General features: G+C 50.0%; 1 protein-coding gene across 1 annotated transcript in view; it reads right to left on the reverse strand.

Moving 5' to 3' along the window:
- Window positions 1–363: 363 nt before the first annotated feature.
- The window catches only part of DCTN5 (dynactin subunit 5), a 42356-nt gene continuing 30193 nt past the window's right edge, over window positions 364–12526 (reverse strand). The window contains exons 5-6 of the mRNA XM_069209684.1: window positions 4042–4144; window positions 364–1820 (exon numbers count right to left, since the gene is read on the reverse strand). Coding sequence (XP_069065785.1) covers window positions 1723–1820; window positions 4042–4144 — 201 coding nt within the window. The 3' untranslated portion in view covers window positions 364–1722. The remainder of the gene's footprint in view (window positions 1821–4041; window positions 4145–12526) is intronic.

Raw genomic sequence — 12526 nt, forward strand, 5'->3', positions numbered from 1 at the left:
TAAACCGAATTGCCTCTACCATAATGCACTGCAGTGGAACTGAAGGTCTATGTGAGACTGGAAAACCCACCCTCTAATTAGATTTCTCGTCTTCATTTGCACAAACAATGTAAATTAGATGTTGTGGCGATCAGAGCAACCTACGACTGCAGCATCTGGCTACTGTTGGCACATGCTGGGCTAGCTCTGCAAGGACAAAACTGGTGAGACCCTGAGAACAGGAAACTCCAAGCAATCTCAGCCCAAGACAGTTGAGAGATGAGGATATAGTGTAGTCCAAGACCCAAAGACTGTGTGTTTGTTCTCGTTACATAATATCGAAGGGGTTCAATACCTAAACTATAGGGAAGCAAATACAATAGACAAGGATGTAAAATTGCTTTAATTAAATACTTGGTCAGATTTATATCTGGTGCCCTGAAGTAACATGTTCAGAAGTGGCAGCGATGGGAGCAGCATCTGTTGGCTCTTTTCTGAAGTTCAGGATGGATAATCTGACAGACTAATGATAAAGTAATTCAGTCAGTCGCTGGACAGACTCCCTTCCCCTCCCCCCCCACGTCCCCACCTTCAGAGGTCCAGAGGGAAAGAGGGTTTAAGCTTAGTGTGGGCACCAGATTCAGATCAATGCTGCTCTTTTTCCAATTTGCCTTCTGCTGGCTCGAGGGATGCAGCACACCTACGTAACATTCACCCAAGGTTGTCATTGAGAACAAACAGCGAAGACGTGTTACACAGAGCGACTGAACAGACTAGAGCAGGTGTATACCACAACTCAACCCCGCTTTAAGGAAACCAAACAATGACTGGGACCACAACTCAATGCCGCTGTAAGGAAACCAAACAATGACTGGGACCACAACTCAACCCCGCTGTAAGGAAACCAAACAATGACTGGGACCACAACTCAACCCCGCTGTTAGGAAACCAAACAATGACTGGGACCAACTTTAATTAAAACAAAACAGGTCTGAATTCGGCATCTCGGACTGCCTGGAAACTGTAATAAATATAAAACATGTAAACACAATAAGGTGGGTAGGAAGGGACATACATTGTTTTAGCTAAGTTCGTGAGTGTATTAGAAGAGAACGACCGCAGGACAATGAAGCAGACATATTTCTTCTTCCAGAAGGATGACGCTGTCTGTTCGCTCCTTATGTTCACAAAGGTGAGAAGTCTACGAGCTGTGCCTGATGGGGAAGGGGGTTGGAAAGAGAGGTGCGGTGTTTCACTATCAGGAGACGTACAGTGGATATAACACCGCTATACTACACAAGTTGCAAAAATATCGCTTACATCAAATAGGCATCATCACCATATAAGCCTAGAGAGGAAGATGAGTTAAGAATGGTAAATATATACGTCCCTTCATGATGGAGTGGGAGACAATGCATGCAATATTTCTGTAAGTCGATATTATCAACCCTGATATAGTGTCTTGCTACCTTACAGAGTATGACCCAGGACCACACCTGCCCTCCACAGGCTGGACTGCTCAGGGCCAAGGACCACAATGGATCCCTCAGGAGAGGCACAGGGACCACAGGCAAGTTCTGCTGTGCAGAGCACATGTATCAGATCAGTCTGGAGTGGGGGTAAGATCTGTTCTGCCCTGCTGCTCATTCTGGTCAGGAAAAGTGAAGGTTGGACCAGGAAGTGGAATGCGTGCGCCTCATTGGATTAAATCTCTTCTTGAATCTTAAAGGGTCACAAAGGCAACTAAATCTGTGTGAGGGGAAGAAACTTCTGGTAGTAGCTCTTGGTAACATCCACCATCAGCTCTTGGGTGCACTCAGGGAGTTCACTGGTGAAGAGACCTGGAAAGAAGGACAGACATTCCAAGGTGAGAGGGCAAATAGTCAGAGCACTTAAATATTAAGAGCAACATCTCAGGCACATGGTATGCAATATTTACTATTAATTAAATATGGTATGCAATAATTTCTCCCACATCCCAAACTTTCTCTCGCTCTTCCGGATTGGTACTGGGTACAGGGTGTTAACCATGCCCAAATAGGGATCTCACCGCTGTCACCATCCACATCCCGTGCTATGCTTGGTCCACCTGAGTGCTGTTAGACAGCAGAAAAAAATGTATTTAATTGCTGCGCCTTAGACCTGTTGTGCCTCCTTTTTTGCTCTTCTGTCACTGCCAGGCTAGTCGTATTGCTGTTCTGCCCCTGCAAGGCGGTCCTCATTACTTCTCAGGCTTTGCATGACTAGCTCCGGTGCTGATCTGCCCACACCTGGGCAGCACTTGTTGCTACTCTGCTGATGCTAGTCTACACTGCTCAGCCCCCGCAGGGCTAACCTTCACACTGCTCGGCCCCCGCAGGGCTGACCTTCACACTGCTCGGCCCCCGCAGGGCTGACCTTCACACTGCTCGGCCCCCGCAGGGCTGACCTTCACACTGCTCGGCCCCCGCAGGGCTGACCTTCACACTGCTCGGCCCCCGCAGGGCTGACCTTCACACTGCTCGGCCCCCGCAGGGCTGACCTTCACACTGCTCGGCCCCCGCAGGGCTGACCTTCACACTGCTCGGCCCCCGCAGGGCTGACCTTCACACTGCTCGGCCCCCGCAGGGCTGACCTTCACACTGCTCGGCCCCCGCTGGGCTGACCTTCACACTGCTCTGCCCCCGCTGGGCTGACCTTCACACTGCTCAGCCCCCGCTGGGCTGACCTTCACACTGCTCAGCCCCCGCTGGGCTGACCTTCACACTGCTCAGCCCCCGCAGGGCTGACCTTCACACTGCTCAGCCCCCGCAGGGCTGACCTTCACACTGCTCAGCCCCCGCAGGGCTGACCTTCACACTGCTCAGCCCCCGCAGGGCTGACCTTCACACTGCTCAGCCCCCGCAGGGCTGACCTTCACACTGCTCAGCCCCCGCAGGGCTGACCTTCACACTGCTCAGCCCCCGCAGGGCTGACCTTCACAGTGCACAGCCCCCGCAGGGCTGACCTTCACAGTGCACAGCCCCCGCAGGGCTGACCTTCACAGTGCACAGCCCCCGCAGGGCTGACCTTCACAGTGCACAGCCCCCGCAGGGCTGACCTTCACAGTGCTCAGCCCCCGCAGGGCTGACCTTCACAGTGCTCAGCCCCCGCAGGGCTGACCTTCACAGTGCTCAGCCCCCGCAGGGCTGACCTTCACAGTGCTCAGCCCCCGCAGGGCTGACCTTCACAGTGCTCAGCCCCCGCAGGGCTGACCTTCACAGTGCTCAGCCCCCGCAGGGCTAACCTTCACACTGCTCAGCCCCCGCAGGGCTAACCTTCACACTACTCAGCCCTTCCGTTGGCCAGCGGGGTTAGCCACCCGCTGCTCTCCCTCGCAGGACTACTCTTCCTTCGCTGTTTCCCACTGTAGCACGAGTGGCCCTTATGAGTTAGGAACTTGATCTACGTCAGCAGGAGCAGGCCTCGAACTGCTCTACCAGTGCATCAGACCACTCCCTCCTACCCCCTGTACTGATTTAACCCTCCAGGAGTGGTTTACATCTGCAGGAGGCCTAAAGCTGATCTACCATGCATCAGACCACACCCTTGTACGGCTTTAACCCCTCCAGGAGAGGTTTACGTCTGCTGGACCAGGCCTCGAGCTGCTCTACCATTGTCATAGGCCACACCCTGTACTGCTTTAACCCTCCAGGAGTGGTTTACGTCTGCAGGAGAAGGCCTTGAGCTGCTCTACATTGCCATAGGTCACTCCCTTGCACTAATTTAACCATCCAGGGGTGGGTTACGTCTGCACCATCAGAACTTGAGCTGCTCTCTGACTGCCATAGGCCACTCCCTTGTACTGTTACTTCTTTAGGAGCATGCTTTAAGCTGCTTTACCATTGCCATAGGCCACTCCCTTGTGCTGCTTTAACCCTTCAGGGGTACTCTATGTCTGCACGAGTAGCCTTTTGTTGCTATGCCCTTGCAAGGGCTCAGTCTTGTGCTTTCTTTTGACCCTACAGCGGTTTTCTGCGCCCACAGAGGTAGCCTTTTATACCACAGTCAAACACACCAGAAAGGCTTTAGGGTGTCACGTACCTGGGCATCCTGAAAAAACAGTGAATGGAGGGACCACGGTTTCTGGTGGAAGCACAGTGTTGTCAAGGATCTTACAGCAGTCTTTTAAGACACACCTACGCCCCTGGGGCAGAAAAGCAAAGCACATTGTTAATGGCGACAGAAAAACTGTCATAACACATACCTCAAAAGAAAAACAATACACCACAAGACCTGCCGCCCAACCCCTAAAGAAAAGAAGCATTAACTGCAGTGGAAAGAGACAGTTCTCTGAAATAAAGAGGCCAAAAACAAAATAAAGAGAGAAGAAAAGCAAGGGATAGGGATGCATATCTTATGAATACACTTCAGTAATAGCCCTGGAACAGAGTAGTGATGCTAGGACTGACAAGGAGATACAACACTTAGGGTCTAGAGTTTGACGGACAGGTAAGCAGTCACATCACAAGCAAGATGGATATCCCATGAGCAGTTGTAATATGGTGGATGGGATATCTGTCACTTTGGTGACAGAGTAGCTGGCCATAAAAAAATCTGATCATCCGAATCATTATTCTTCACCTCCCGACCTTTTTAATAATGGCAGCTTCCAGCATTTAGTTCTTGACTTGAAAGTGGAAATCTGGAGGTGGAGTGGTTATGTTATCCTATACGGCTGCTGATCCTAGCCTTGCCCTCGAGCAGCCTTGCTTGCCTTTAAGTAAATGGACCCGACCAGTAGTTTACACAAAGACCCTTCTATTTAAAAGCACAGTCTAGTCTCCTAAACCACTCCTGGGCCAGCCAGCCTATTGTCACATAGACCAAACTGTCTTCCAGTCTGCAGAGCAAGAGCTCACACAGACAATATCCAGTGGTAGCAGCAATGAGAACAGCATACCAGTAGAAGGATATCAAAGAGCTTCTTAAATTCAGGGAGCATGTCTCTACTCATTGGAAATCGTCACTTCTCTCCTCAATTCTTCATTCCCTATGGTTGACAGAAATATCATGCACTCTCTTCTGTCTTAACTTCTCAACACTCCGTCCATCATTTTATTTTGTGGTATTGCTAGGTGCACCGTAATGCCAAGGGTATGCCCAGACGTGGGTCTCTTGCTCGCTGCACCACTGGATTAAAACTAGCCTGGCTAATGAGGGCAAATACCCCGAAACCGGTCCCAAGATGCTCCTTTCTGGTCCAGTGTGGACTTGGCTTGGCAGTTTGGGCCAGACTGTTGCCATGTGGAGCAAGGTCAAGACTGATTTGCATATGGCTGAGTCCAAACTGGGGTGACGTGGTGAGCAAAATAACGCTGGATTAGATCTGTGACTGGGGTGAGTGTTTGAAAACTTTCAACACACTGTTCATCATTTTATTTTTTGGTATTAACTTTTCTGGTGCCTCTTGCTTCAATGTCCTTAATGTAAAGGCTGTCCACATGCCCTTTTTACTGCGCCACCTGTCTGCTCTATAATAAACCGAGGGATGTCCTTAAAAGAGACTGTGCCGCTATAAACAGACCATACATAGCACGTTTCTAATAAAAAGGACTGACCGTGCCAGCTCTGATTCATACAGCGACTGCATGGCCTGTCCTCAGTACAGACCGCTGTATGTCCTTAATAAACAAACTGTTTCCATGTGCCCTTATAATACCAGTAGTACAGTTTGTTATTACCAGACAGACTGTTACCGCTGTCTAATACAGAGATTTGTCCTTAATGCAGGTTGTGCCACTTACTCAATACAGGAAAAGTCTCAAGCTCATACAGAGAGCTGGAGGTCTTATGTAGACCGGCCTTAAAGTATGAGGCATTTCCTTAGACTGGCTCTTAAAGTGTGCTTGTTATAACAAGGTGCTCCAGTGCTTTCTAGCTACGTGTGTGCTGTACAAGTACAGAGGTGGACTGACTTTACAACTGGTGTGTCTCTCAGAAGTGACTCAAGACACCAATGACCACTCCCTCAGGCCCCAGTAGTGTGCATGCTAATCACCCTCCCTCCATACCTGAAATATGCGCCTATAAGTGCTACCTTTATGTAGATATAAGGAAAATGTATATGCTGCCAACCTTCCAAAAGTAACAGAGCAGGTACTGAGCCCTCAGGAAGAGTACAATCACAGAGTGTTACCAAGGTGGAGGCGAGACAGCATGCTGAATTTGGAGGAGGCAGAAGACCCCAAAGCCACAGAGATATAGGGGTTCATTACAATCCTGGCGGTCCAAGACCGCCAGGGCTGTTATGACGGAAGCACCGCCAACAGGCTGGCGGTGCTTCCCAGGTCATTATGACCGCGGCGGAAGCACTGCAGTTGCACTGCTGGGGCCGGCGGTTTCTTGCCACAATGGCCCCGGCGGTAGTAATCCGCCAGGGCAGCGCTGCTAGCAGCGCTGCCCAGGGGATTACGAGTCCCCCTACCGCCAGCCTTTTCCTGGCGGTTTGAACTGCCAGGAAAAGGCTGGCGGTACGTGAGTCGCCGGGCCCCCTGACAGGGCCCCGTGCAGCTTTTCACTGTCTGCTATGCAGTGAAAAGCGCGACGGGTGCAACTGCACCCGTCGCACAACCGCAACACTGCCGGCTCCATTTGGAGCTGGCTCCTGTGTTGTGGCCGAGATCCCCGCTGGGCCGGCGGGCGGAAACCAGGTTTCCGCCCGCCGGCCCAGCGGGGATCTCCAAATGGCCGCGGCAGGGGTGCAGCTGCATTGGCGACAGCCCGGCGGTCCGATCAGCCGCCCGCCAAGGTCGTAATGAGGGCCATAGTGTTCTGAAAAGGTGCATCTTTATATAGTTACTGAATTGTAAGAGTTTACTGAAAGCCTGGCTGTTGTGTGGTTTTTCCAGACCCTGGGTGCATAGACTGAAAAAATACTTGTTTTTTTATTATTCAACTAACTTTGTCTGAAATCTGGAATTGTCCTGAGCCGAGCATGCTAAGAGCCACTGGAAATGGTGAACTTGGCCACCAGACAGCTGTTGGTGTTGACTGTGATGACTTCCTAGACAACGCAACTGCCCCTCAAGATGTTGCAGGCAAAAATAATTAATCAGAATGACACCAGAAATCTGCAGTCAGGGGAACTCTCTGGCAAATATAAAACACAGAAACGGAAAACGGAGTCCACCAGCAGAACAGGACAGTGGGCCAATTCAACACACCTACTGGAGTGCAAATGGCTTTGTCCTTCTTTCTTAGGAAGAAGAACGAAGACATTTATACAAGGTACTGCCACCCTCTGCTAAGCTGATGGTGATGTGAGAGCCGAACACAGAGATAAATATCAATGCAAAGAGCTGAGTGGTGAAAAAGTATTTATTCAGCAAAGAACAGCTGCACAAAATAAACGGGAAGTTCTGCAATATTTGAATAAAGGTTAGACATTACTGCAGTGGCATCAGAAGGTCGCCCGGCTTTGAGAAGTGTAATGCCCAAGGTGCTGGCACAGTACCAGTTACTGAGCTGGGAGACCAGCTTGTTCCTGTGATAGCTAAGTCAGGCAGATACCAGGCCTGAGACTCAAAGGACTGCCAAGTCCTTGCACAACTGATACTGAGAGCTATCAGCTGGTTGTGAAACAAGCTCAAACACTGCCAGGTGTGACCCAGGCACCCTAACGTGAGAAGCTCCCAGCCATAATCGTGCTAGCTGCAGAACAGACCTGAGGCTCCACACTAGAGGGCAGTTTATGGCAGACTAAGATGGCAGTCTCAGGGCAGTGTGTGGAAGGCAGAGTGACTCGCTGATCCTTCAACAGCTGAGCAATGCGCATGTGTTTATTTTGTGGTTTAATACTTCTGAACTAGAACTAACCAGCATCAGAGCAGTCTTGGAAAACAAGATACCACAAACCGGAATAAAGGAACGGTTTTATGATATTTTATGGCAATAATAGGGACAGGGACAATCAAATCTGTAATATATACAGAGCAAAACAAGGAGATAAAAATGGACTAGTTAGGGTACACACAGCCCCGCCGGCCCCCTCCCCCCCGACGGATCATGGGTAAGATGTACCCAGATATTTCATTGTATTTAACAATCCAAATTAAAGAAGGTAGGGGTTCACAGTTCCATGTATTATCCGTGTACCAATAGGAGGTTCAGGTGTGATGTACCAGTAAAAGTGTGGGAGGGGGGGGGGGGGAAGAGTCATGTGGTGTACTAGTAGAGGGCGAGATGTGATGTGCCAGTAGGTCAGATGCAAAGTACCAATAAGAGGTTCAGACGTGGTGTACCAGTAAGAGGTTTATATATGGTGTACCAGTAGGAGGTCAGACACGATGTACCAGTACCAGGTCAGATACGGTGTACCAGTATGAGGTAAGATGCGGTGTACCAGTATGAGGTCAGATGCGGTGTACCAGTACCAGATCAGACGTGGTGTACCAGTACCAGATCAGACGTGGTGTACCAGTACCAGATCAGACGTGGTGTACCGGTAAGAGGTTCATATATGGTGTACCAGTAGGAGGTCAGATGTGGTGTACCAGTAGGAGGTCAGATGCGGTGCACCAGTAGGAGGTCAGATGCGGTGCACCAGTAGGAGGTCAGATGCGGTGCACCAGTACCAGATCAGACGTGGTGTACCAGTAAGAGGTTCATATATGGAGTACCAGTAGGTCAGATGTGGTGAACCAGTAGGAGGTCAGACGTGGTGTACCAGTATCAGGTCAGATGCGGTGTACCAGCACCAGATCAGACGTGGTGTACCGGTAAGAGGTTCATATATGGTGTACCAGTAGGAGGTCAGGCGTGGTGTACCAGTAGGAGGTCAGACGTGGTGTACCAGTAGGAGGTTCAGGTGTGATGTACCAGAAAGAGATTCAGATGCAGTGTATTACTGGCAGGTACCAGTAGGAGGTCATCTGTGATGTACCAGAAAGAGGTGTTGATGTGGTGTACCAGTAGGAGGTCAGATGCAGTGTACCAGAAGGCAGTCAGATGCAGTGTACTAGTAGGAGGTCAGATGTGGAACACCAGTAGGAGGTCAGGTGTAGTGTATGTAGGAGGCTGGACTGGCTTGTAGTGAGTACCAAGGGGTACTTGCACCTTGCACCAGGCCCAGTTATCCCTTATTAGTGTATAGGGTGTCTAGCAGCTTAGGCTGATAGATAATGGTAGCTTAGCAGAGCAGCTTAGGCTGAACTAGGAGACGTGTGAAGCTACTACAGTACCACCTAGTGTCATATGCACAAAATCATAAGAAAACACAATACACAGTTATACTAAAAATAAAGGTACTTTATTTTTATGACAATATGCCAAAGTATCTTAGAGTGTACCCTCAGTGAGAGGATAGGAAATATACACAAGATATATATACACAATACCAAAAATATGCAGTATAGTCTTAGAAAACAGTGCAAACAATGTATAGTTACAATAGGATGCAATGGGGACACATAGGGATAGGGGCAACACAAACCATATACTCCAAAAGTGGAATGCGAACCACGAATGGACCCCAAACCTATGTGACCTTGTAGAGGGTCGCTGGGACTATTAGAAAATAGTGAGAGTTAGAAAAATAACCCTCCCCAAGACCCTGAAAAGTGAGTGCAAAGTGCACTAACGTTCCCCTAAGGACAAAGAAGTCGTGTTAGAGGAATAATGCAGGAAAGACACAAACCAACAATGCAACAACGATGGATTTCCAATCTTGGGTACCTGTGGAACAAGGGGACCAAGTCCAAAAAGTCACAAGCAAGTCGCAGATGGGCAGATGCCCAGGAAATGCCAGCTGTGGGTGCAAAGAAGCTTCTACTGGACAGAAGAAGCTGAGGTTTCTGCAGGAACGAAAAGGGCTAGAGACTTCCCCTTTGGTGGACGGATCCCTCTCGCCGTGGAGAGTCGTGCAGAAGTGTTTTCCCGCCGAAAGAACGCCAACAAGCCTTGCTAGCTGCAAATCGTGTGGTTAGCATTTTTGGACGCTGCTGTGGCCCAGGAGGGACCAGGAGGTCGCAAATTGGACCAGGAGGTAGAGGGGACGTCGAGCAAGACAAGGAGCCCTCTTAGCAGCAGGTAGCACCCGGAGAAGTGCCAGAAACAGGCACTACGAGGATGCGTGAAACGGTGCTCACCCGAAGTTACACATAGGAGTCCCACGTCGCCGGAGACCAACTTAGAAAGTCGTGCAATGCAGGTTAGAGTGCCGTGGACCCAGGCTTGGCTGTGCACAAAGGATTTCCGCCGGAAGTGCACAGGGGCCGGAGTAGCTGCAAAAGTCGCTGTTCCCAGCAATGCAGTCTAGCGAGGTGAGGCAAGGACTTACCTCCACCAAACTTGGACTGAAGAGTCACTGGACTGTGGGGGCCACTTGGACAGAGTTGCTGGATTCGAGGGACCTCGCTCGTCGTGCTGAGAGGAGACCCAAGGGACCGGTAATGCAGCTTTTTGGTGCCTGCGGTTGCAGGGGGAAGATTCCGTCGACCCACGGGAGATTTCTTCTGAGCTTCTAGTGCAGAGAGGAGGCAGACTACCCCCACAGCATGCACCACCAGGAAAACAGTCAAGAAGGCGGCAGGATCAGCGTTACAGAGTTGCAGTAGTCGTCTTTGCTACTATGTTGCAGGTTTGCAGGCTTCCAGCGCGGTCAGCAGTCGATTCCTTGGCAGAAGGTGAAGAGAGAGATGCAGAGGAACTCGGATGAGCTCTTGCATTCGTTATCTAAAGAATCCCAAGAGACAGAGACCCTAAATAGCCAGAAAAGAGGGTTTGGCTACCTAGGAGAGAGGATAGGCTAGCAACACCTGAAGGAGCCTATCAGAAGGAGTCTCTGACGTCACCTGATGGCACTGGCCACTCAGAGCAGTCCAGTGTGCCAGCAGCACCTCTGTTTCCAAGATGGCAGAGGTCTGGAGCACACTGGAGGAGCTCTGGACACCTCCCAGGGGAGGTGCAGGTCATGGGAGTGGTCACTCCCCTTTCCTTTGTCCAGTTTCGCGCCAGAGCAGGGCTAAGGGGTCCCCTGAACCGGTGTAGACTGGCTTATGCAGAAATGGGCACCAAATGTGCCCATGAAAGCATTTCCAGAGGCTGGGGGAGGCTACTCCTCCCCTGCCTTCACACCATTTTCAAAGGGGAGAGGGTGTAACACCCTCTCTCAGAGGAAGTCCTTTGTTCTGCCATCCTGGGACAAGCCTGGTTTGACCCCAGGAGGGCAGAAACCTGTCTGAGGGGTTGGCTGCAGCAGTGAAACCCCAGAAAAGGCAGTTTGGCAGTACCAGGGTCTGTGCTACAGACCACTGGGATCATGGGATTGTGCCAACTATGCCAGGATGGCATAGAGGGGGCAATTCCATGATCATAGACATGTTACATGGCCATATTCGGAGTTACCATTGTGAAGCTACATATAGGTAGTGACCTATATGTAGTGCACGCGTGTAATGGTGTCCCCGCACTCACAAAGTCCGGGGAATTGGCCCTGAACAATGTGGGGGCACCTTGGCTAGTGCCAGGGTGCCCTCACACTAAGTAACTTTGCACCTAACCTTTACCAGGTAAAGGTTAGACATATAGGTGACTTATAAGTTACTTAAGTGCAGTGTAAAATGGCTGTGAAATAACGTGGACGTTATTTCACTCAGGCTGCAGTGGCAGGCCTGTGTAAGAATTGTCAGAGCTCCCTATGGGTGGCAAAAGAAATGCTGCAGCCCATAGGGATCTCCTGGAACCCCAATACCCTGGGTACCTCAGTACCATATACTAGGGAATTATAAGGGTGTTCCAGTAAGCCAATGTAAATTGGTAAAATTGGTCACTAGCCTGTTAGTGACAATTTGGAAAGAAATGAGAGAGCATAACCACTGAGGTTCTGGTTAGCAGAGCCTCAGTGAGACAGTTAGGCATCACACAGGGAACACGTACATATAGGCCACAACCTTATGAGCACTGGGGTCCTGGCTAGCAGGGTCCCAGTGACACATAACAAACATACTGAAAACCTAGGGTTTTCACTATGAGCACTGGGTCCTGGCTAGCAGGATCCCAGTGAGACAGTGAAAATACCCTGACATACACTCACAAACAGGCCAAAAGTGGGGGTAACAAGGCTAGAAAGAGGCTACTTTCTCACAGTGTACCAGTAGGAGGTCAGATATGGTCTACCAGCAGAAGATCGGATTTAGAGTACTATTAGTCAGATTGAGAATACCCTTAGTCAGATTGAAAGTACCCATGATCAGATTTAGGAGTACCAGACAGAGGACGGCTTGATCCTACCAGTGGGAGGTATGAGGCGGTGTACCAGAAGGAGATTAGATTTGGTGTGGCAGCAGAAGATCAGATTGAGAATACCCTTAGTCAAATTTGAAGTACCCTTGTTCAGATTTAGTAGTACCAGTCGGAGGATGGATTGATTGTACCAGTAGGAGGTTAGATGTGGTGTACCAGGAGGAGATTATATTTGGTGTACCAGTGGATCAGTACCTTTAGTCAGATTTAAATTACCCTTGGTCAGACTTAGGAGTACCATGCGGAAGTTGGATTGATCGGATCAGTAGGAGTGATGTCAAATATG

This window comes from Pleurodeles waltl, chromosome 10 (assembly GCF_031143425.1).
Source record: "Pleurodeles waltl isolate 20211129_DDA chromosome 10, aPleWal1.hap1.20221129, whole genome shotgun sequence".
Taxonomy (NCBI): domain Eukaryota; kingdom Metazoa; phylum Chordata; class Amphibia; order Caudata; family Salamandridae; genus Pleurodeles; species Pleurodeles waltl.